This window comes from Psittacula echo, assembly GCF_963264785.1.
Source record: "Psittacula echo genome assembly, chromosome: 6".
Lineage (NCBI taxonomy): Eukaryota > Metazoa > Chordata > Aves > Psittaciformes > Psittacidae > Psittacula > Psittacula echo.
This window is the reverse complement of record NC_137743.1, coordinates 59,394,460-59,418,150: the sequence shown is the minus strand read 5'-3', so window position 1 is coordinate 59,418,150 and position 23,691 is coordinate 59,394,460. Positions and strand designations below refer to the sequence as shown.

The following is a 23,691-nucleotide window of genomic DNA, read 5'->3' as shown; positions in this document are numbered from 1 at the left end:
CGCTCTGAAACACTCTTATTTGCTTAGAAAACACCAGTGTTGCCATTTTATACCAGGTTGTTTGCATCTATTGCCTCTGAGTTAGGACCAATTAACTGTATGTACTTTTTTGGGTTTTTTGGTGCTTAACTGAGTCTCTTGCAGTGCTCTGCTGTTCTGTACACTCCATGAATCAGAACCAAATGAAGTTTATCATACTGTGGTTGTTTACAAGTCACTGTGGTGTTGTTGCTGCTCAGAAGATTAGTGATGTCAACTTTAATGACAAGGTTATTTCAAATTGCAAAATGCCAGCCACATGCATGCAATCTTACAGGCTCCAAAAGGAGACTAAGTTTTATTTAAACTTAAAAATATACCGTTGCATGTAGGATTATACCTAGTTCATGTATTGCAACAGAAGCAGCATAGCCCAAATATTGCAAATAACATTCAAAGGTACTCATCATGAGAGATCAGAGAAACTTTGGACTGCTTAGCAAAATTATAAATCCATTATAACGTGACCTATCAAAGCTTAAAGTGCCATGAGATGCTCTGTTCAACTGTGTAAAACATCTAAGTTATACCAGATTGTAATTGTGTTTGACTACATAACTGGTGTTAAGGTGACGTCTGTTGTTACTGCAGAATTGCTCACTTACAGCCCTCACAGTGTCCTCCAGAGCAGCTGATATTAATTGTTATTAGGAAGGAGTTGATTCTGGAGAGTGATCAAGAGGAAGAGGCAGCTGGATTAGTCTTAATTCAAAGTATTAATAACACTGGTTTCGTGTAAAGTATTATTCATGACTTTGTTATACCTGTTGCATAACTTTATGGGACACAGTCTGTCACAAAGAAAAAAAAAACGAAAACACGGCAATCTCTCCTTCTTTTAGAACACAAATACATAAATTTTAATCTGAGAAAAATACAAAATGAAACCATGTACAAGTTATGTACAAACCCTTTTTACAAGACAATATATTTATCACTGGATATTACATATGACAAAGTCAGGTAGATCATTTCTGAGCACCAGCAGTTGTTCTCTCTCACCAACCCATAATAGTAAAAGTAAAATGCTGAAGTCATACTCCTTTTTCTTGATGAACTTATAAGTTAAGATGGATAGCTGGTTGTCATTGTACCTGCCCCATTGCCACTCCAAAATTATAACTAAATAGACACGTGTAGGCATCAAAATATATTGTATATACGTGTTTCTGTGTGTGTAGTTTTTTCCCTGGAGGCAGGAAAAAAGCCAAACTATCACGCTTGAACTCTACAGAAATGCGAAAGTTAAAGTTATATCAAATTTCTTTTTTTTGGATGGAGGTTAGATTATTTGCATTGGCTAAGCATGTGTGTCCCAAGCTATACCATGGCAGAAGCAGCATTTTTTAACTGCTACTTAAGGAAAATTTAAGATATGTCCTGCTGACATTTTCATGTGGTTTCTGTTAGTTATTGTCCAGTCAACAAAGTGCTCATATGCCAAATTTTTGGTTTCTGAAATATCTGTTTTGTATTACATGTATTACAATGCCTATATGTTGTGTTTAATATTTTTTCGTAAGTTACAATGATCGCCTCTAAAGTGCATTGACTGAAGCAGTAAAAAGCTTTCTCTCAAATTCACTAAGGTTCTAATTAGATGCAGCTTTACCATGTTTAGTGTCTTAAGTTAGATATCATTCTAAATTAGACCCAAAGTGATAAAAATGTATTTTATATTTTCTTCTTTCCCCATACCCCTTCTCATTTTGACAGTTAACAGTTGTACACCATTATATAAAACAGATACATTAGACCAGCAGTTCTATCTGTTAACTTCAGTGGAATTTACTTGGTTATAGAGACTACTGCACATTATAGCCTATACAGTTTCAAAGTGGCTGCATGTTCTATCTCAGTGAATATCTGTGCAGATAGATATATTACTTATATAAATATAGCTTTGATAAATGCTGGGGCAGAATTGTCAGTACTATAAGGCTACACACCATCCTTGGTAGTGGCCACAGCTGAACAGCTGCTTCATTCTTCTGATTATTTCAGAAGGGGGCTGTACCCACAGCTACTAGTATTGCTTAATACAAAAGTACTAAGGATATTATGCTTGCTAACTGAATATTAGGAAAACTGCTATGTATATATAACAAATAAAAAAAACCCAAACAACCAAACAAAAAAAACCCCAAACCAAAACAAACCACAAAAACTATATCCCTTAAGACTAGGAGTTTTCAAACACCCTTAGAATTAAAAAACTTTCTCCTGAATTTTTCTATGCATCTGCCATTGACTTTTTGACAGATATTCCCAGGCCAATCCACTGTAACACAGAGAAAGGATTTCTATTTTTACTTTGCCTTGTTCATCACCTTTCACACACTTGGGTATTTTGTTTAAGCACATTTAAACCTAGAAATGAAAGGTGAGACACACACTTCTTTTGGTGCCAAAGAAATTCACAAACAAAATACCAAACACTCACAAACACCCTGACCTCAGTATGTGTTCATTTCAAATGCATTGTGATCTAGAAGTCTTTACGAATCTGCTTCTTGATAAAACCATTTAAGCTCCTACTCTGTGTTTAACTTTGAGCCCATGTGAATCAGCTAGAACAGGGCAGTTGCTAACATGTTTATGGATTCACCAGTGAGTGTCCAAGCAGTGGAAAGATGCATAATTGCCCATTTGTAAATTATTGCTTTTGTTGTCATGCATTAGTTTATGCATCCAGTTATTGCAGTAGGTGTTAGATGTACTTTACACACACAGAAATCCCAACAAAACCAGTCCTCTGTGAATGAGAACACACTAGTACACTTTCTCCTTCTACTCTAAGAGGTCAAGAAATGCATATCTTCCTTACACAGGCCAAAACTTCCAACAAAATCAACAACTTTTCCCACCACCACCAACCAACCTATAATAAAAGGCTATAGACAACATTTTTGTAGTGTCTCTTGGACATTGTGTGCAAACTATTTTTCCCCCTTTCCACATTTGGCTGAGTCCAATTAAGTCTTTTCAAACCCATGCTGCCTGAGTCTTTGAGTGGTCCTTTTCTGTAGAATTCAAAAGTAGGAGAACAAAATATCTTTAGTATGGCTAAACCTGATTTCTACAGCCTGTAAAATGCTGAAGACTTATCAGCTCTTTCAAGACATCTGTGTGGCTTAATGAGGCTACCTGGGATCTTAATTATCCTGAATCTCATGGCCTTCACCCTGGTTAAGCAGCACTGGCTTTCCCACCAAAGATGAACTGGAAACAGCTACGTGCTTACATCTGCTTGAGGACGTGGCTGTGTCATGTTGCTCTCACCCCCCCGCTTTCTCTATCCCTATGTACGTTCCAGGCTCTTGGGCAAGTAGAGCTTACAAGGTTCCTTTGAGTTACAGGTAGAATAACAATGTTGTCCATGAACCTATAACACTGTATAATTGATTGCGCACTAGATGAAGGGATTCGTACTTCCCACCACATGTGTTTCCTGGTTATTTAAAAGAACAGGAGCTATTAAAACGGAGGTGACAGTTTTAGAGTGTTTGCAAAGCACAAGGAAATGTTTGCATATCTTTTTTTTTTCCCCATTAAATAAATGCATTATATATGTAACATCTTAGAAGCCATAGTAAGACAGTCACATTGAGGCCTCAAGAATTGCATTTAGACTCTGGATATCTTATTTTCTTTACACATTAACTTTTGCTGTATTGGGCACTTGCCAAGCAAACAATATCCCATTGGAGGACAGTTTTGTCCTTTCATCCTAGTGCTCACAGGCTTCAGGAAACAAATTGAAATAATAGCCATGAGACAGAGAGGCAGCAGGCTTTCTGGCAATGTGGGAGCAGGTTCATGGGTGTGAGGAGGGGGCCAGGAGCACACACCTGCCTCAGCAGTAAGAAAGGGTTCTGTAGAGTATTCTCAGTGCAACTACTACTACTACTAATGTAGCTAACAGGAATGGCTGCTTTTTGGTCAAGCCAGGAGGAAACAGTAGGTGCAATTCCTCCTTGTGCTCGCCTGTAAGTCATACATTTTTTTTTTCGTTGTGTCTTTCTTCACCCACCCCCCACCCCAATAAAAATAATGACCACTTTCTTGTGATGACTCTGTATCAAATACATACAGCCCACACATATAAGCATATTTATATCCACACATATATGTATGTGTGCATGTGTAGACATGCATATATGCAAATACAGACATTTTATCCAATGCATGAATTGCTAATAAAAATAACTGCTTAGCCTGTAAAAACTGTGTATACAAATAAGAAAAAGCTGAAACTCCCCCCCACCCCTCCCGGTTGTTTTTTTGAGAAAGTAATAAGAATTATCAATAAATATCAAAAACTTATTCTACATCAGTTGTCACATGGTCTGCCAGCTGTTGCATAGGCCACTTTCCCAGCTACTTGCCCTGGTGTAACTTCATATATCCAAAACCCAGATACTGGTGCTTGGCCCTATTTTAGTCTTTAATGGCTAAACATCAAAGATCTCCAACAGGTTTTCTCCATGATCCTCCATCTAATTGCCAGAAGACAGTCCTCTGTCTTTGATCATCAGAAAGAGGAGTAACAGAAGATTATTGATTGCTTTTAGCTCTTCTAGAAATGGGAAATGCAAACTATACCAATTTCTCTCTGCCTTGCATGCTCTCTACAGGTGGTGTTCTGTCTTTATATCATTACATACAGAACCATCTGTGCTGGAAGAAAGCATGAGTGTATTCAGATCTTGTCCTTTATTTAAGTACAGTTGGCAGTGTGATATTTTTGAGTGTGACAGTTAAACTGGACAGAGACACACACAAACCTTAGCTAAGTAGGGGTGTTGTATTTGCTTCATTAGTATGTTTTTTCCAATGAATGCTCCCTTCTGAAAGGACACTCAGAAATGGCACCGTATGTGATAAAGTATAAGATATAATGTTTTATGTATATCCCTACAATAAAAGGCTAGTCTTCTAAGAAAAAAAAAAATTAAAAAAATTCCCATGTGCTTGGTGAAGTTGAACACAAAGAAGATCAAACATCCTCCTATACTCAAGACCAGCTTTTTTCACTCTGGTTATAAGATGAATGCAGTTCATAAATGAAAAAGGAGCACTGACTTCAAAATAAAGGCTTAACATGACCCAACACAGAATCTGGGTGTAGATTATAATGTGTCACTAGCTGAAGCAGCATAGGTTGGAGGAACTGACCAGAATAATCTTCTGTTTTGAGGACTGTGAAATGGGTTAAACATGATCTAAATAATAATCAAAACCTGCTTAAATTATTTTGTTACTTTGTAGGAGAGTGAAATATTTTAAAAAATCCAATTTTACAGCAAGTGTATTAACAATTCTTGTATTTTCTTTAAATAGCTATTCTACAAAATATAACAACAAAGTAGTCACAGTCCAAGAAGTCACTCCAGAATAAGAAGTCTATTAGGTGTTTGTTAGTATGGTTATATTTGTACTGCAGCAAGTGGACAAACATTAAAGCTGAGATAGTTTAGCCTAAATGTTGGATTATATAGTGGACATCATTGTTTTCACAATAAATTGATCTGCTCTGTAGTTGTTTGATTCACTGATATTTCTCTAATGATAATATATTTTATTGTGGTGTTTAACAATTCTGCAAAATTACAAAGCCTAAAGTTAACTTGCACAATGAAAATCTGTCTTTCCTGATGACTCTGGTTTTGGTTTAATCCTTATTAGCACAGCCTTTTTTTTTTTTTTTTTTTGTGTTGGTTTTTGTTTTTTTTTTTCTGGTCACGTAACTGTGTTAGATGTTGCTAATTTGAGACAGAGAGAGTTACTAAATCATTTAAAACAGCAAATGCTTGGGTGGATAGATACTGCAGCACAGATATGAAACATCATATTTTTGTCTGATGGCTATAAACCTTGTTGACAACTTTGTGAAACTGCTGACACAAAAGGCACCCATCAAAGGCCTTTTGTAGGTTATCATAATAAATACATTCATTAACTTTATTTTGATTTGGTTATTACTGTACTTTACTTCATGTGTGGTGTCCCAGCAAAGGAAAAAAAATAAATTTAAAAACAAAAAAACCAACCAAACAAACAAAAAAACCCCCCAAAATAAAACACCACCAACAAAAAAAACCAACTTCTAAAATAAGAAGTTACTTGGTTCAGGAATTAACTGAGAACAGCATATTGTGAGATTAGAGAGCTGAGGCTAAACTAATTTTTAATCTTCGGCTGAACTCACAAGAGGAGATTCAGTGTGCCTTTTACCAAGGTATGAGCTACCACCAAAGTGCAAAGATCTGGAGCTAAACATTTATACATATCAGGAAGAATTTGAACCAATTAAATAAACAAAATTGATGCAAGGCCAGTCGCACTTCTGAAGTAAGGAAGCAGCAAATGATAGTAGATGTGAAGGTCTATGACTTATGATTTCATGCACTATTTATGCATTCTGGTTTAAAGCACTGTAATACATGGCAAAAGAAGAGGAATTGCCAAGCCTGGCTTCTGAAAATTAGCAGCTGCTGATGACTAATGGGAAGTGCAGTAGAATTGCCAGATTTGCCATTTATAGAAAGTGCTGCCTATGAACACATATCTGCATGGCACTCAGTTTAGAGTAGTGATGTTCACTGAGCTAGTGTCACAGGAAGTTACTGAGGATGCTTGGCTTCTGTCTGTGTATGTGGGCACGTAGTGTGGGAGCGGGGCACAGTGTGTTTGTGTGGGATTATTGAACCTTAACATAACTGGCAATTAAGATGAGCTGTACGTGGTAATAAAACAAAGAATATTTCAGAATATTACATGTACAAAAATATGACTTTCAACTTTGAAAATAAATAAGTTCAGTTTATTAAGAGCTGGTGTCAATGCTGAACAAAATACACATCCTCCAGTAAAGAAACATTTTGGTGAACTGTTTTTTTTTTTTCTTGGGTTTTTTGTTGGGTTTTTTTTTTTTTGATTTACTAAAATACAAGTTGGACCTTTTATTTTTCTTCTTGTAAATATATCATTTGTCTCCCTTAATTACATGTCCTTATAACTGTGACCATCATTCTCCTTTAAGCCAAAGACCGAGGTTTGTTTTTTTAAATTCTTAGGAGTCTGGCCACATATGCAGGTTTTTATAAGGGAATATACTTGACGATGAAAAAAAAAATATATTTTTTCTAATAAATAAAAATAATTTAAAATGCTAGAGGCTATACATGACTAGTTTTGATTATGTTCATTTATAAATGAAATAGTTTCCAAAATACGTGGAAGCAATATTAAAGGCAGACAAACAATCATCTGTCTACTTTTTATTTTCCCATTAAGCTTGCCCTTCTTAACTTCTCCATCAGTTGTTCAGCATGTAAGAGGAATAAATGTCACATCACCATTCATGAAGTTTTTCAGGCTTTAAAAAAATAGTTCTGTCCTCGAAGGAGTCAACATTCATCTTCAACTTCTCTGATTGGTGGTATCAAGCTGCTTGTCGATTTATATTGATTGATCTGATTGGCCATATGAGTGCTCATGGGCTTGATTTGAATGTTTCTGGGATAGGCATTATCCGGCTCATCTGTAAACCATTTCTTTTCTGCTAAGGAGCAAAATGGGTAGAGACAGAATAAGGAGGGAAAATGAGAGTTTTAGTTAGTGACGCACATAAACAGATACACATTCGGAAAAAAAAAAAAAGGAGGGGGAGCAGTCAGTAAAGTTTACAGAGAAAAGGCAATCAATAGAAGGTGACTGTGACTAATTGCTAGCAGTACAGTGTATTAGATTAACACCTCCGAAAATGCTTTTTATGAAATGATAACATGTTTGCAGATTTAATAGTAGAAGCTAAAGAAAACTTCAATATGATAGTTTGTTTGTTGAATGTAAGAGAGCTTTTGGGTTTTATGCTCAGGTGAACATCCTGTGATTCATTTATTGAAAAAATGGTACAAATAAAGGGCTAAACTAAGAAGCCAGGGAGAGCAGATGGGATAAGGGGAATGCAGAAAAAAGCATGTGGGTCCATATACAGAGAAACACCTGAAGAGTCAGTGGCTACTCTGAACCATTTCAGCCTTTGGGTGGTCACTACCCTGGCTCAGAAATCATTAAGGAGAATGTAAAGAATCTCCTGTGAAAGTTGGTCCTAGAATAAATAGGGCTTGCATTCATGCTGCCCAATGGCAGCCTTCCTGCATGGGATGTCCATTATGTTGCAACTTAGCAACCTGGCTACTTGGGCACTGCTGAAATCTCCTGTTTGGGAAGTGGTATGGAACACACCTGATGCTATAGATGAGGGGATCAAGAGTAATCCTGAATGGGTTGGTTACAATAAGTGATAGCAAGGCAGAGGAAGTAAGGTCTTAAAGGAAGATTGGAGAGGAAGCTGTTCCTTTTATATCTTTGGGCAGTGTCTTTTTCCATGAACATAGGAAGAATTTTATGGGACTGATTGAAGATGGGCTGGGAACAAAGTGAGAATGAGCAAGGATGCTGAGAGGCTGTGGCACTGCAGCCATTTCCTAGCTGCTTACCATTGTGACCACTATATTGTGTTCATATGCAGATGTGGACAAAAACTTCATAAAATTCACAAAAGAAAAAAGAATTAAAATAATTTTCTTAAACCCTTTAAAGAGCAATTACTGCTGTCATTTCTTAATTATAGTTGTGAAACTTTACAAGGTAGCGCTATTCAAAGAGTTAGAAAGTCCTGGTCTCAGGGTGGCTTATGGCCATTACGTGCTTGTGCTTTGACAAGCATTTGTGAACAGGAGTCTCCATTCTCACTCTCCTTCCCCATATTCCAGAGGCAAGTGGGCAGAAATGGTTCTGCAGGTGGGATTCTACAGCTGGTGCCTTTTCATTATCACATGCAAGGCTTATCACGTCAGAGCTGCTGCTCTTACATGTATGCACTACTACTACTGCACTACCCAATGGGGAATCCTAAATGCTTCATAAGCTTCAGTGTCTCACATACGTAATAAAACCTGCTGCTTTTGCTGACCCCTGAAATGCTGCTGTATCTGGGCTAGAATCTGGGCAGGAGCAGAAGGAGTGCTCTTTTTAAATAAATAAATGAGTAAAAAACTAAGCAGAGCAAAATCTACCTTGGAAACCCAAGGATCAAGCACAAAAGCTCAGGAGATGAAGCCAAAAATAGAAACTGGAAGACTAGGAAGAATAAAGGACAAATATCCTGGCATAAATGCACAAAAATAAGCAACTAGCTTCCAAGTTAGGGCCTCTAAACTAGTGTATTGATTTCCAGAATTCCTTAACTTCTCAGTAATTTTTGTGCATATGAAATTTAACCACTTACTTATACCTGATATGGATTTTAAGCATCTACATATAACACCCTCACTTCCAACAACAAATCCCAAACTTCTGGGCGTTTAATACATCTTTTATATTTTTTAATCTATATTTGTTACTTGTGCTTATAAAATTTTTTTTTAAAAAAATTAAAACCTTTTTAAAAAAATTGAATTGAAAAAATGAATTATATTAATTTTTAGTGGCTTATTACTGAAATAAAACAAAACTACTGTATTATTTTTCGTGTGATTTTCTAAAATGTATTTTATATCCCACTTATATATGATCAGGGTAAATATTTCCCTGCTCCCTTAAAGTTGCCCAAGTCTGAACAATATTCAGCCTCCTATCTCCCTCTCTCTCCTCTCTCAGTCTCCTTTACCTATTATAATTAAGTTCCCTTTGATTTGAACAGATTGGACGATAGGAATTCATAATGTTACATCCTGCACACTGAAGCTAACTGATTAAGTGCTTTAAATTATTCTTCCTGACAGAATGATAAAGTTACAATCTGTTCAGAGATGATCTACAGCTTGCCAGACTCCTACTGCTTCTTTCTACATTCATTTATCTTTTTGTCAAGCAGTTAAAAAAAAAAAAAAAGAAAAGCAAAAAAAAAAAAAAAAAAAAAAGGCAGGGCCTCAATTCCATAGATCTTTTAAAGTAATCAGAACATCTGAATTATTAATGAGACTTTTAAGGGAATGGTTCACGATGGGGGCTGGTTTAAGAAAGGTTGTAGGGAAAAAAAATAATCTGGGAATGTGTACACATCAAAATAATTTCAGCTCCATTTAAAAAACCATTTAGTTCAAGTGTGACACATGAGCCATTATGCATTTGAGGAAACCAATTTTATGTGATCTACGATTAAACTAACCTTTCAGAGAGGTGTAAAGTGTGATGGTTATCATGTTTTAAAAGCCTTGCAAGATCACATAAACAATTTCAAACTAACAGTTTTCTAATGGTTTGTGTTTAAAATGATTTTGAGGCAAGTTAAGCACTGTGAACTTTTATCTCTACCTTTTTTCTTTTAACATATGGTGCACTAACTTTCCATACAAACAGAACTTGGTGCAAGTTAATTCAATCTCATAACAAGAAAGGGAGAACTGTGTGAGTGTTAAGGATCAGAACTGCCCCCTGTTTCTCGGCAGCCAGTGTAAAAGCACTTCCATCTTCCCTGTTTTCCCTGCAAATTTCAAAACAAGGCAATTATGTATATGCTAATCTTTACAATGAAACTCATATCCTGGGAGCTGATCTTTAAAGACACCATTAGGTCTCTTTATCCCTTTACCTGGCAAGTAATACAGACAATAAATGCAGAAACTGGTAGATTCTAATTTCTTTTGCTGGTTGAGTTTTGGGTTTGTTTTTTTTGTTGTTGTTGTTTTGGTTTGGGTTTTGTTGTTGCTGTTGTTTTTTTTTAACAGTGCTGAAACCTTGATTCAGGCATTAGCATCTCCATCATCAAATGCTTGGACTCAGCTTTATACCTTTCCTGTTCCTTTTCTGCTGTTAAAATTGTCTTTGACCACATTATGATGAATCTCCCGTGAAAGATCATTGACCTCTACACTTACCTTTGAAATGTGAATTTGACACTCATCTTTACTCTTGGTCACTAAGATATTCTCCTGCCATTTACTAAATGTCCTTGGTCCCTTACAGACTTCTCAGTCTTTTTTCTTATGCTCACAGTCTGACTTTGATGTGTCTTCCAAAGTCTTTGCATGGACTTCTATATATCTTAAACAAACTACCTACTCTTTGCTTTAAATCAGTCCAGAAAACCCCTTTTCAAGTCTTTAAATATTGTTATATTCACCAACTTTTTTTTTTCTCTGTCATGTTCAGTCTGTTTCTCTCCCTTTTGGCATACATGCATATGGATCCTTACCAGATAAGTTTCTACATTATAGTGAGAATAGGTCATAGTATCTGGTGGGTGTGGTTTTGACAGCATCCTCAGAAAGATGTTGGAACAGCTAAGTAACTTAATGTATCAGAAAGCAGAAAACATTTACTTTCCTCTCAAACACGTGTGTTTGCAATAAGCTATCAGCATCTGAGTATGGCCATGAAGATACTAAAGGCTTCAAGCTCTATTACACTTACAAAATTAGCATCTTGTGTAAGAATGTTCCCTACAGCATAAAAAGATATAAATAAATTAAAATGATCAAAATACAGACTTCTTCAAGTTGCATGACACTCTAGCAATTCTTTCCAACACATCTATTGTTTTGGTGCTTTAAAATTTCTGTCACAATTTTGGACCAAGTAATCAGATTTTAATACATGTCACTGTGAAACACCCTCTCTTCTGAGCAGAGGTGAAAAAAGTACTAGCTAAACATGCCACAAGGATTTTACTAAATCTGTATTTTCACCATAATCCCAATTTACCTCACAATTGTTTTAAGCATGCATTTTTTTCTTTTGTGACACTTGCACTTTCAAATAAGTCTGTATGTGTTTGTGTGCCTCCCCCTTTCCACATAGGCAGCTTGTTTATAGCTAAGCTGAAAATTCTTCTGTGTAATTTCTTCCTGTATGAGAAAAAAGTAATGAAAGTTTCTCCACCACCTGCTCAGCAATTCTTTGTTGCTAGATGTGTGTTTTACATGAAGCGGGCAGTAAGTAATTTGCAGGGAAAGAGAGAAGAAACTATCCTAACTTTCTGTGAAGGTCTTTATTTTGCTCTAAGGCAACTACATTTTGGGAACAAACATGCTATTTTTGACTTGCTCTCAGTGATTCTTTTTTTTTTTTTTATTTTTTTAGACTAGCAAAATTCTTATTTTTAATAATGGAAATTTCACTAGAAAATGCCTGATTCTACCAGTTTAGGCCAGTGGCAACCCATGCCAAGAACATTAAGTCTTTCTAGATAGAGTTTTGTGTCAACACTCAGATCAAGAAGTTACTAAGAACCTAGTTTCCATTGTCAAAACCATGCCGGGACTACTGTAAGTAGCAGCACCTCCTTTCAAAGCTCTAAAATATTATCTCTTGATGCTGCTTTTACACTTTCAAAAACTAACAAGGGTAGTTACTAGGAATGTTTGACTTGGGATAGGTTTCTGAACAAATTGGAGATTTCCTGTGACTTTTCAATATTAAAAAAAACAACAATATAACATAGCTGATTTAGTTGATTCCTCATAACATATTTGATTCTTCTACTTGTAATGTCCAACCTCCCAATTTCATTAGTATATCCATATCAGGAAATCTTCATCACAGTAATTAACTAATTGATCAATTTGATGTAGTTAGCAGTGAAATTGCACATTGTATAACTAAAAGTGAAATTGCACATTGTATAACTAGAAAGTTATACAATTGCACATTGTATAACCAAGAATTCTGACTTTAGGGCAGAAGACAGGAGAATCAGAATTTAACATGATTTTAAGAATTAAGATTTGCATCCATATTAGATATTCCCCTTCTGTTGCTTACAAAGTAGACAAGTTGCTTCTCTAATGTACACTGTTTATATTTTTTCTGTTTGAGCTGCACAGTTATAGAAATACTATTTATTTGGATAAAATCATTACATAGTGTGTGACAAGTGGCTTCATATTAACACCCTTCTTCCTTCTGCTAAATGGAAAACAGATAAAACATTAATGGAAAAGCATTTTGGTGTCAGAGCCATTAACATTCTTCCAAAATGCATAACTGCTCTTGACTATCTTCAGTCAATATTGCCAACATAAAAAGATGCTCATGAACATACATGGGGGACAGGGGAGTAAAGAGGAAAGGGAGGAAAGGAACTGGAATGAGAAATGGGAAATAAAAGTAATGTCTGTATGAGGGTAGGCATCTTCATTGAGCAGGAACCTGGGTGTTCACAAAAGGACACGTGCAATTAGAAAGGCAAGCAGATGAGAGGATAAAAAAATAAAACAGGGTTGAGCAACAGCAGCAGCAGCAGCAGCCAGTTTTACTTCTGGTTTGGAGGGAAAAAAAGAGCAAAAGAAAACCAACAAAACAAACAAACAAACAAACAAACCAATAACTGAATAAAGTTTGTAACTATTTTTTTTTTTAATTTCACAAGTTTTCACAAGGACAAAGTTATAGAAGGAAACCCACAGCAGTTGCTAGGTCATGCAGAACCATTAATTGTCATACCTTGGCCCATTCTATTCATCCTTGTTGCACTTTAGAAAAAGAAGTAAGCTATGTAAGTTTTACAATGCTTTTAAACTGTCATATTTCCTGTTGAGCACTTTAACTGGCACATCCTTGTAGAAATAAATATTCTTAGGGCAAAACATGATAACTTTCTTTGAGAAAAGAAACACATGAATTTGTCTTTAGGGCGAAGAGCAACTGTAATAGACTCATTTGTGGGGAGCATCCATAATTTGCAATGTAGCTCATTGGTAGGGCATACAGCTGCATTTGAATGCACATACACATATGTACTGTATTCCAATCATTATGCTTAACACTGCACAGTGGTACTCTCTGCAGCCCACTTAATATGGTTCCAGGTTTTGTCAGTAAAAGTGCTTGGCTTCATTGTCAATTCACACAGCAAGCAAATCTTCAGAATTATCATGCTTGGGAAGGGAAGGGTAGAAAACAACACTAACCATAAAAGCACCTTGTCTGTGTTGGCAGTTAAAATGCTAATCATTCCCACATCCAAGTATTTATTCCCTGTCTGCATGCTTTCTTGCTGGGTAGCCAGGGAAGGTGGCACGTGTTTCTGGCCTCCCTACCCTGGGAAACTCTTCATACCAACTAGACGTAGTTCTATATTTCAGAAGGCTGGCATTTGAAATTAAAAAAAACAAGCTTGAAGTATCATTTCTATGATTATCTAGAATAGGTTCCTGTTCACTACTGTATTTAATTCCCTGCCACAGTTTTTGTTTGTCTAGGTGTGTCATTGCTGAGAATCTGCAAGAACTAAATTCTAGCAAGTGTCTAGAACATGATGCTTCAGCACAGCCAATATTTCCACCCCAGCCCACTTGCTTTGCTCATTAGCTCTCTAGGGCACAACGATTTTTCTTCCCAAATGGGAAAGACCTTAAAGGCACTCAGTTGTCTTCCCCTGTCTTCCTCCATACTGGCATGCACCTGTTGAAAAGAACCAGCTAGAACAGCAGTGTTTCTAGAGGTTCTTCACTTATTATGACTCTTGTTGGAAGATTTACACCACTACTCTATCTTGGAAAAGTTAAACTACTATCTGGGGAAAGGAACAAAGTCACTTGAGATCTGATACTTAAGCATAGAAAAATGCTTGCTCTTTTCTGAACATTATTTATTCTGTACATAAGGTGACTAATTCACCTTTTAAAGACGTAAAAGTCCCAGGAAGGCAGTTTTTAATGACTTACATCCAATATTTATGATACATATGGCTTTTTATCCCAAATGTCAAAAGTGAAAGAAAATATAGCTATTCATGTGGCAGTATAAATAGACAGAATAATAATTTAATATGCAATTAGATTTTTTCTAAACTTAAATTAAACCATTGGAGTTTTACAACTCCATGCCCAGACGATTTCAGTGTTAAAGGGAAAAGACACTATCTCCAAAAGGCTACTATTTTAGAGAAAGTCCTTAAATAAGCAGGAAAGTCCCTGATATTGCTTTGGTATAAAGCAGGTGTGTAGCAATCATCTATACAAGTGTAAGCCCTATACAATATAAGCTTTAAAAGTGAAAAATCAGTAGGGATTTTTCTTTTCCCAATGGGTTAGTTTTATAAGCTTCAAATAAATTTAGCAACTCCTGTAAATATGAATATAAAAAAACCTACTGAAACATACATCAACACTTCTGCACTAAATTACTTTCTTTGTGTGACTCTGACATCAAGAGCAAGTGTTCATGTTAAATACACTCTATTTTCTCATATGTAGAGTAACTGCAGTGAGTTATTTATGTTTTCAGTGTGCCTATGTGTTTAGAAATCTTTTTCTCCCCTAGCATCATAAATAACTTTTGGTCCGTCTGCTTTGTTGCTGTTGTGCTGAAGGGTTTTATGGTGGTGAAATAAAAATGACAATCACATGCACACTGTCATACATATGCAAAATATGTGTACAAAAAGGGGAGAACTCCATGGGAAAATGTGGAACATTACTGCTGAAAACATTAACTGGGGAGAATGGGTGGTGAATGCAAGTTTCACACACAGTGGGAGCAGGTACATGTATCAAAGTCTATCTTCCTGCACATACTTCTGTTTTTCCCGTGAATCCCTGGTCTTGGTGCGATTCGGTCGGTTTGCTGTTGATGGGATGGAGTGAACTGATGAGCTCTTCTTGCTGGAAGAATAGGAGGAATGGGAGGAATGAGAAAGACTGGCCCGAGACTGGCCAGCATTGTGGTCAAATTGCATCAAACAGAAGATCAAGTCTGTCGGCACAAGCTCAAATTCATATGGCGGGTTTGTGATAACGTAACTGTAAAGAAAGGAAGAAAGAGAAAAAGAAAAAAAAAGAAAGAAAAAAAAAAGAGAGAAAACCCGTTTAGATTTGTACTAAAAAAAAATTCTTCTAAAGTTATCTCATGAACATTTACCCAGATTTTTGCATTTCTGTTTCCTTCAGTGTGTACCTAATTTCAGTTCACACAATACTCATTATTATTTAGGACCTTCCTATGTCAAATATCTCTTTTTGTATGTTTTCTATTGCACAGACATACTGTCTGAGTACAATGTTCTTTCTTCAAGTGAATCATGTCATGATTTTTCAGAGAAGACACCATACAAATCATGCTCCTTTCACTAGTTGCACCATAATGCAATGACTGTAGCAAACAGATTTACATATTGACAAAAACTAGTAACATATCCACCAGCAATGCTATTTGAAAGAATGGCTGAAAGGCAGGGATGCAGTTATATTTAAATACATATTTACTAGATATTTAATAAATAAATACTGACAGTAGAGCAAAGGATATAATTATTTGTTTGGATTGTGACTGTACATAAAACAAATTAAGCAAAATATATCAGAAAACTTGCGGTAAGCTTAATTTTGTTCATTCATGACCTCAAAAAGCACTTATTAAGAGAAATCTACACATCCAAGAATCCAGCATTGTTAAGTACTGCCAAGCCTGAAATAAAACCCATCTATTTCAAGAATCCCCACCTCCAACTAACTCCCTTTGAGGCCTTATGGACCCTTCTGCTAAATTTTTTCATGCATGTGAAAAACATATTTGAGCAAGCCAATGGGCATTTTCTGTCCCAGCAAGAAATGAGTAAAAATTGATCACAAAGCTCACAACTTCTCTTCAAATTAATTCAGTGCTGGTAAGAAATCTGCTTAGCTGCCTCAGGGACAGAAGTCACTTATTAATCCAACAAATAATCCCAAATATAGCAAGTAGAGTGTAAATCTAACCTGAAAATAATTTTTTCTACCCAATTTGTCCAAATCCTTACAGAAGAAATTGCTCTGGTAGGCTGCAGGGTTGTTTATTGCCATGTTCACCCAATAATTATGCTTTTTGTAGAGAATGAGACAGCAACAGATGGTAGATTTGCGATAGTTCTGGTATGGGTCTGCATGTGTATTTCTAGGGGGCACTTAATTAAGACACATTTCAAGTAAGCTGCTAAATAGCCTCCAGTTGGAAAGATGCAAATGTGTCTGCTCTATTAAAAGCACTGAGGTCAGCCTTGGTGCTACCAAAGTAAAAATACAGCCTAGCAAGAGAAGGGTTTCCATTTACTGGAAGAAATGATGATCAGATACAGATAGTACCAAGGAGAAACTCACGGGAGTATTTTTTGAGCATTCAGGAAAAAAAAAGTCTAGCTACTAGAATCTAAGCTATTATCCAGTAACTTACAGCTGATTATATAAGCAAACTGAAGTCCCTTCCTTCTATGCAAGCAGTGCATAGCATCATAAATCAAACAAAACAGAGAGACAGATGTTCTGAAAATTTGCTTTAAAAATTTTTTGTTAAAATTAGCTGAAAACATATGCTATGATAGCCAGCCTAAAGCTGGCTTAAGCTTAAACTGAGTTCTTAAGCTCAGCTGAAGAGTGATCATTAAGTCGTCAAAGAGATAGGTTTTGTGGCAAAGTTATGTAAAAAATAGAGAAAGCTCTTTTTTAGATTTATTACAGGCACTGGGATCTTCCTCGCTCGAAGACTGAAGAACAGTGAAGCAGAGATGTTCTGAAAGACTGGACTTACCGTTTAGTGCATTGGCTGGGAGTACTTAGATGTGCATCCCTTAATCGATAAATTCCAAAGCAAAGCATATTGTATGTTTTCAATGCTTTACAAAATAGATCTCCATAACAACCTCCATCCTAGGAGAAAACAAGGAGAGGGAAAAAAAGAGAACAACACTGGGTGTTTTTTTCCTTTTTCTTTGTTAACACAATGCCAGGGAACAAGATTTTCAGTATAAGCCTGTACAAAAAGGACAATGTACAGACAGTCTGCTGTTTGTCACGAATGAGAATCTTTTACTCAAGAAAATGAGTAATCTAAAATGTTTAATTTCAAATAAGTAATGATGTAAAGTGATCATTATTTTGGAGATCCTTGGTCCATGAAATGATCGTAAATTGGGAAGAGTGAGTGGTTTGCTTTAGGCTGGAAATACAAACTTTGGTACCAAACAATGTATATTCTACAAATTACATTAAATGTGGTATTAAGATTTTTTAGTATTTTTGACCCTTTTTTGGTAGTAGGCATACTGTCATCTAGACAAATAAATTTGTTGAGGGGCACAACAGAAATTAGAGTTCTGAGGGGTTAAAAGGGAAATAATGTATCTCCTGCTGTGAAATAATGATGAAATGAATGTCATATTTCATAAATAGCCTAAAATATTTTGATAAGAAAAAAAATCAGATTTCATAGTTTGTATATTTAAAATATTGATTCTTAAGTAATAATGAGTGTTACTGTATTCTGACTTCACCAATGTGGTGCAATTGAGGCCCCGACAAAACAGCATTTGAAGGATTGGTATTGCTTGCTTTATTTGTGGAAACATAACACTGCTGCTCAAGTGTTCTGATGAGCTGTTAGTCTCGGCTATGAATGGACTACTACATGAACTGAAAGGCTAATTACTTCTGTGTATCCTCATCCCCCCACATCCTTAAACTGGGATTCCCTGTCATTTCTGTGAAGAAGGTCACTCCATTCATTTTGAACAGAAATGATGAACACAAGGTTAATTTAAGAAATATCAAATCCTGCATCACCATCAAAGTGAAGTGATTGCTTTAGGATTTGCCTCAAGATTACAAGGTTTGGTCCAGAAAACATTTCTACATACCTCTTTATGCCAAAGCACTGTTTTTTAAAGATGGTTTTTTTATTGGTTTGTTTTGGGATAAACCAAAAAAATAGGATTTTGCAAGAAAGCTACTTCATCCAGAAGCTCAACAAAACTCAACAAAGGTATCAATATTGTTCATGTTTACAATAGATTACTGTTAGAATGGTTACATCATCTAAGTCAGCTCATCTATTTCTAGCTGACAACTAAGAGCCACAGGGTTTTCTGTAGGAAATATCTAGGCAAGGAGTCTGGGAAGTCATATAGCTTCTCAAAAAGCATAAGAGCAAAGTTGGGCTCTATTAAATTAAATAATAGAAATTATACACTAATTAAGATAGATTCTTAGTTCAGTCTGAGAGAAAACAAATAGATTGCAGACCAGCCTTGGTCCTACATTTCCCTCGTGATCTTACCCCTAGGTCTGCAAACGGCCCATCATACAAAGCCAACTGAGCAACTCGACACCTGTCCCTGTTTGCAAGTGTCTGGGGCGTACTGTAACCTCCTCTCAATGCATTTTCCTCAGCAATCAGTGCTTCCAGCTCTGGTGTGGCTCCTCCTGTTACCAATGTCCGTATCAGTGTGAGGATATTGTCATTGAAGTATGTCTGCAGAGATAAAAGAAAGCTCTTTAAGCAAACACCATTAAAGTCACAACTGAAGACATCCAAATTACAACTTTTCTGTGTTTCTGCTGTTTAAAGTTCTTGGCTGTCTCTTCAAATAATTTTATACAGAAAGTGAAAAGACAGCAGACTCCAATTACTCTATTTTCTTCTATCCCATTAGGCTCCTATACTAGGTCCTTCCTTTTAAACACCAATTCAGTCTGATTTTTATTAAAGTACAAAAATTTGAATGATTTATGTTTCCTATAATTGGTGTTAGTAGTGATGCAATGACTGCTTTCCTTCTCATTGCCTTCATGTCTAATAATGGGCTTTAGGACATGTAATTGTAAAATTCAGACCACATTTAAAGCTTACACAGACTAGATTGCCTTTTTACTCTTGTCACCAATTCGTTGGGGAGCTGCCTTTGTGCTGCAAATGTCATTACTTATTACTGTGGCTGGACTCTAGCAGTCTAACAATGTATTGTACTAAACATCTTATTACGAGACTTGACAGTGTTCAGACATAAGCATGTATCAATTAAACATCTTGAGTTCATCCCAGATACATGTACGATGAGTCTGGGATCCTGGTGGTCCTTTTAAAAAACTCTAGGGTATAGGGTAAGTGTGGTTTATTAGGGAAGATTTACTCCACACTGACATTTTGCCTGCATTGCTGGTCTGTCATGCAAACAATGGGTATTTTAAATATTAATTTAATGCCAGATGAATGACTTTCAAGTTCACTTAAAAGTATACTGGTACAGTTCAGAGATACTCAGTTAAATATCTGCAATGTAATGCAATGGGCAAAAAAATACCTTTTTTTTTTTTTCCATTCAAAAATGAACAAAAAAAAAGGAGACACCATCACTTACAATGTCACTAATGCCTGTTTTCAGAAGCTTTGCAAGCGTGAGGGACATGTGAGAAGAAAAAGGGCTCACTGTAAAGTACACAGGATTGGCGTTACTGGAGTTGTGGATTCCATTACTAGATTTGTGACTTTTGTTGAATTTAGGACTTGGAACAAATGTCTGTAATCCAATCAGGTAAAAATGAATACTGAATTCTCAAACAGCACTCGTTTTCCAAAGATAATACTTTTTAAATAATACTTTTCATTAAATTCATTCTTCTATCCATGTAAAGTAATTGTATTTAATATGTGGGTAAACTAAGGTACAGGTTGAAATATTTTGTCCTGAGATCAAAAAGCAGAACTGGCTTCCTATCCATGTTACTTTGATATTCTTTCTTTGTATAATGAAACCAGTTCTATTGTTTACTTGAGATGACACATAAAAAGGGTAGCAATGTTTTTCACTGTTACATTTAAGTTTCATAACTTCAAGTTTTTCTGCTTATTTACATATATGCCTTTCACCTTTTGACTAAATTAAAATTAGAGGAACCTACTGGTATTTTTATACGTGCCCTAAAGTAAATATTTGCATCTCATCAATTCAATTTATTTTAGATTAGCCTCAGTAAGGCACTATGTATTTTAAATACAAAGTGTAGTGTAAAGAGTTGTCTGACATCAGCAGGTGTTCAGGAAGATTCAGTTAGTCTAAAACAACAGCTAATCTCAAATCAGCTCCTCAATTTCTGAATGCACTGTGTAACAATTCAAGTGCAATACTCAAACCTTTCTTAACATATAGAAAAATCAATGTGACCCCTTGCAGGAATGTAAGTCTGGAGTGATTACATGACGTTTAACAGGAATTGCCATAGTGAGAGAGAAAAGACATTTCAGTCATGATTGTTTATTCTTCAATTACTTCTTCCTTGATGTCCCTGAGGTGAGAATTAGTTGCCCTCTTTGACAACACTTCTCACTGCACTATACTTTTCCAACATGGAAGTACTCAGAATAAAAAAGAAAATTGGCATTAAGCTTAGTCTGTTTTCTTAGTCTTTGTCAGCGTATGCTATATACCACTCAGAACTAAAATAATTAGCACAATTCCTTTGCTCCTGCACTTAGGCAGTAATGTTGTTTCACATCAGTTTCACGGATATAAAGCCAAATTCTGCCAGATCTAGATGTTGGAGGCACTGCAACTCTAGAAGCTGGAGGAGCCCTTTCAATCAAAATATGCTTCAACATATTCTATATGGCACTTACTTAAAGCACACACCTTCACAAAAGCATACCATTTTATGCAATAGTCTCTTTTATCGTGCCTTCCCCACTCTTTTATTCGGTATTTTTGATTCTTTTTCTTCTCTGAGTAGTGATATTTACTGTTATTAAAAAAAGCTTTTTTCAGTTTTACATCTTTAAGATAGAAGAACATGAAAAAAAAGTAAAGCATATCTTCACTGGTAGATTTTTCAAGACTGGTTTGCAATGACTATGGCATGAACTGTTCACCTGCTCTAAGACTGATGAATGCTGGTTCATGCAAAATAGCCTGTTTTTATAAACTGCTGACTTGCACTGTTTGGTAAAACAGGCAAAAGTCTAAAATAGTACTAAGAATTTTATTACTCATTAGGAGGTATCATTAGGCCAACATTCAGTTTTCCAACTCTTTATCTTTCTCTTTATCCTGTAATTCAAATTATAGCAACTATAGCCAGAATCCAAAATATAAACACATATACTCATAGCTCATCTGAATTTTGTGCCATGCAAGTTCACAATCACCCCTTATAAATTCAATTGTAGCTCCATAGAGCATGATCTACCAAAAAATTATACTGTGGCCATATTACTCATTTTACTACAGATCTCATATTAAACCAAGAAATGAAATCAGCAGTAAAATAATGTATCAAGTCAGGCACCTGTCACAAATTCATTAATACAAATAAAATACCCGCTTCCTCAAATCCAAGTGTAATTAAGATATAATGGGCCCAATTCTGACTCATGTCATGTGCCAACCAGAAGTAACTCTGGGAGCCATACACTACTATAAAACTGATGCAAATGAGAAAAGAATCAGGTCTATTGTCGATGGAGCAGAATGCTGTCGCTGAAGAAAGGCTTCCCACTGCTAGACAAATGTTAAGGCAAAGCTGAGACAATTATTAGCAAAGGATGCAACATTTATCTTGGAACAATGGTTTCATTTGAGTTTCACACCATGACTGATGTGGATGTCACCATTGATGAGTGAGTGTAGCCAAATTAAGGGTTTTGGAGTTTTGCCATCTATGAGTGAAAAGATTCCAACTTTTAGGACAGATTGCTCTGGCATTGCAACAGATCAGAAAACGTCCAATCATAAACAAGGAAGGATGGGTGAATTAGAAAGCCGTAACTCGTCACCTTCTGCTGAATAGGGTTGCTTCCTCCTGTACTAATACACTCCCCAGGAAAAACTCAGTGTCGTGGTTTAAGCCCCGGCTGTAAATTAGAACCACGCAGTCTACTTCCCCCCCCCCCCACTCCCCAGAGGGATGGGGAGGAGAATCGAAAGAATGTAACTCCCACTGGTTGAGATAAGAACAGTCCAGTAACTAAGGTATAACACAAATCACTACTGCTGCCACCAATAATAATAATGATAAGAGAAATAACAAGGGAAGAAAATATGATACCGCTCGCCGGAAAAGAGCCCGACCGAAAGGAGGACGTGCCCTTCCGGGTAGCTCCCAGTTACATCCCCGGGCATGACGTGCTGTGGTATGGAATACCTCTTTGGCTAGTTTGGGTCAGGTGTCCTGTCCCTGCTTCCTCCCGGCTTCTCCTCCTCCCTGGCAGAGCATGAGACTCACAAAGTCCTTGGTCAGTCTAAACATCAGTTGTTATCAGCTCTTCCCAGGCCAAAAGTCAAAAACACGGTGCTGCACCAGCTACTAAGAAGGAGAAAAACTGACTGCTACTGCTGAACCCAGGACACTCAGCTATCCATAATTTCAATTGTCACAAAAATCAAACTCCTCTCATTACCTCTTGCCAGTTTGGAACTGGGGAACACTGAAAAGCAGAATTAGTTGATATCCATTTCCTTTAGAATAATAATACACTGAAATTAATTTGAGAGTGATCTTCTACTTGCTCTCTGGGATGGTACATGGCCTGGATATGCCAGTACTTGTAAGAAGCTGATCTACAGAATGTCTTTGGAAAGGTGCTGCTGTACTTAAAGTAACAAGACACTTTCCAGTGATGGTAGTAAATCCCTTTTGTTGACTGTAAAATCATAACTGAAGAAATACTTGTTTGATGCTGCCATTAACTGTGCCCAGCACTGGACATCTGTATGACATCGCTATGATCGGCATCCTGAATAAGAATGTGAAATAAGCGTTGTCTAAACACAGAAAAAAGGAAATGCATCATAGACACTGAAACTGGGTAAATAGCAAGGAAATTCTGACAGATATTTGAGCTAGCAGTGCCACCTAGCCCATGCTCCAGAATTGTAGCACAGCTCTTTCAAATGCTTCG

At 36.4% G+C, this 23,691-nt stretch overlaps 1 protein-coding gene across 9 annotated transcripts in view; it reads right to left on the bottom strand.

The window, feature by feature from the left end:
- Positions 1-6,444: 6,444 nt before the first annotated feature.
- The window catches only part of KCNMA1 (potassium calcium-activated channel subfamily M alpha 1), a 507,083-nt gene continuing 489,836 nt past the window's right edge, over positions 6,445-23,691 (bottom strand). For 4 of the 9 annotated variants that reach the window (XM_080621177.1, XM_080621179.1, XM_080621180.1 and 1 more), the window contains 4 exons: positions 19,078-19,272; positions 17,554-17,672; positions 15,570-15,794; positions 7,498-7,606 (listed from right to left, as the gene is read on the bottom strand). In XM_080621177.1, coding sequence (XP_080477303.1) covers positions 7,582-7,606; positions 15,570-15,794; positions 17,554-17,672; positions 19,078-19,272 — 564 coding nt within the window. In that variant the 3' untranslated portion in view covers positions 7,498-7,581. Of the gene's footprint in view, positions 7,607-13,494; positions 13,524-15,469; positions 15,795-17,553; positions 17,673-19,077; positions 19,273-23,691 lie in introns of those variants that run through there. The other 5 variants (XM_080621173.1, XM_080621175.1, XM_080621174.1 and 2 more) reach the window with 3 other exon arrangements.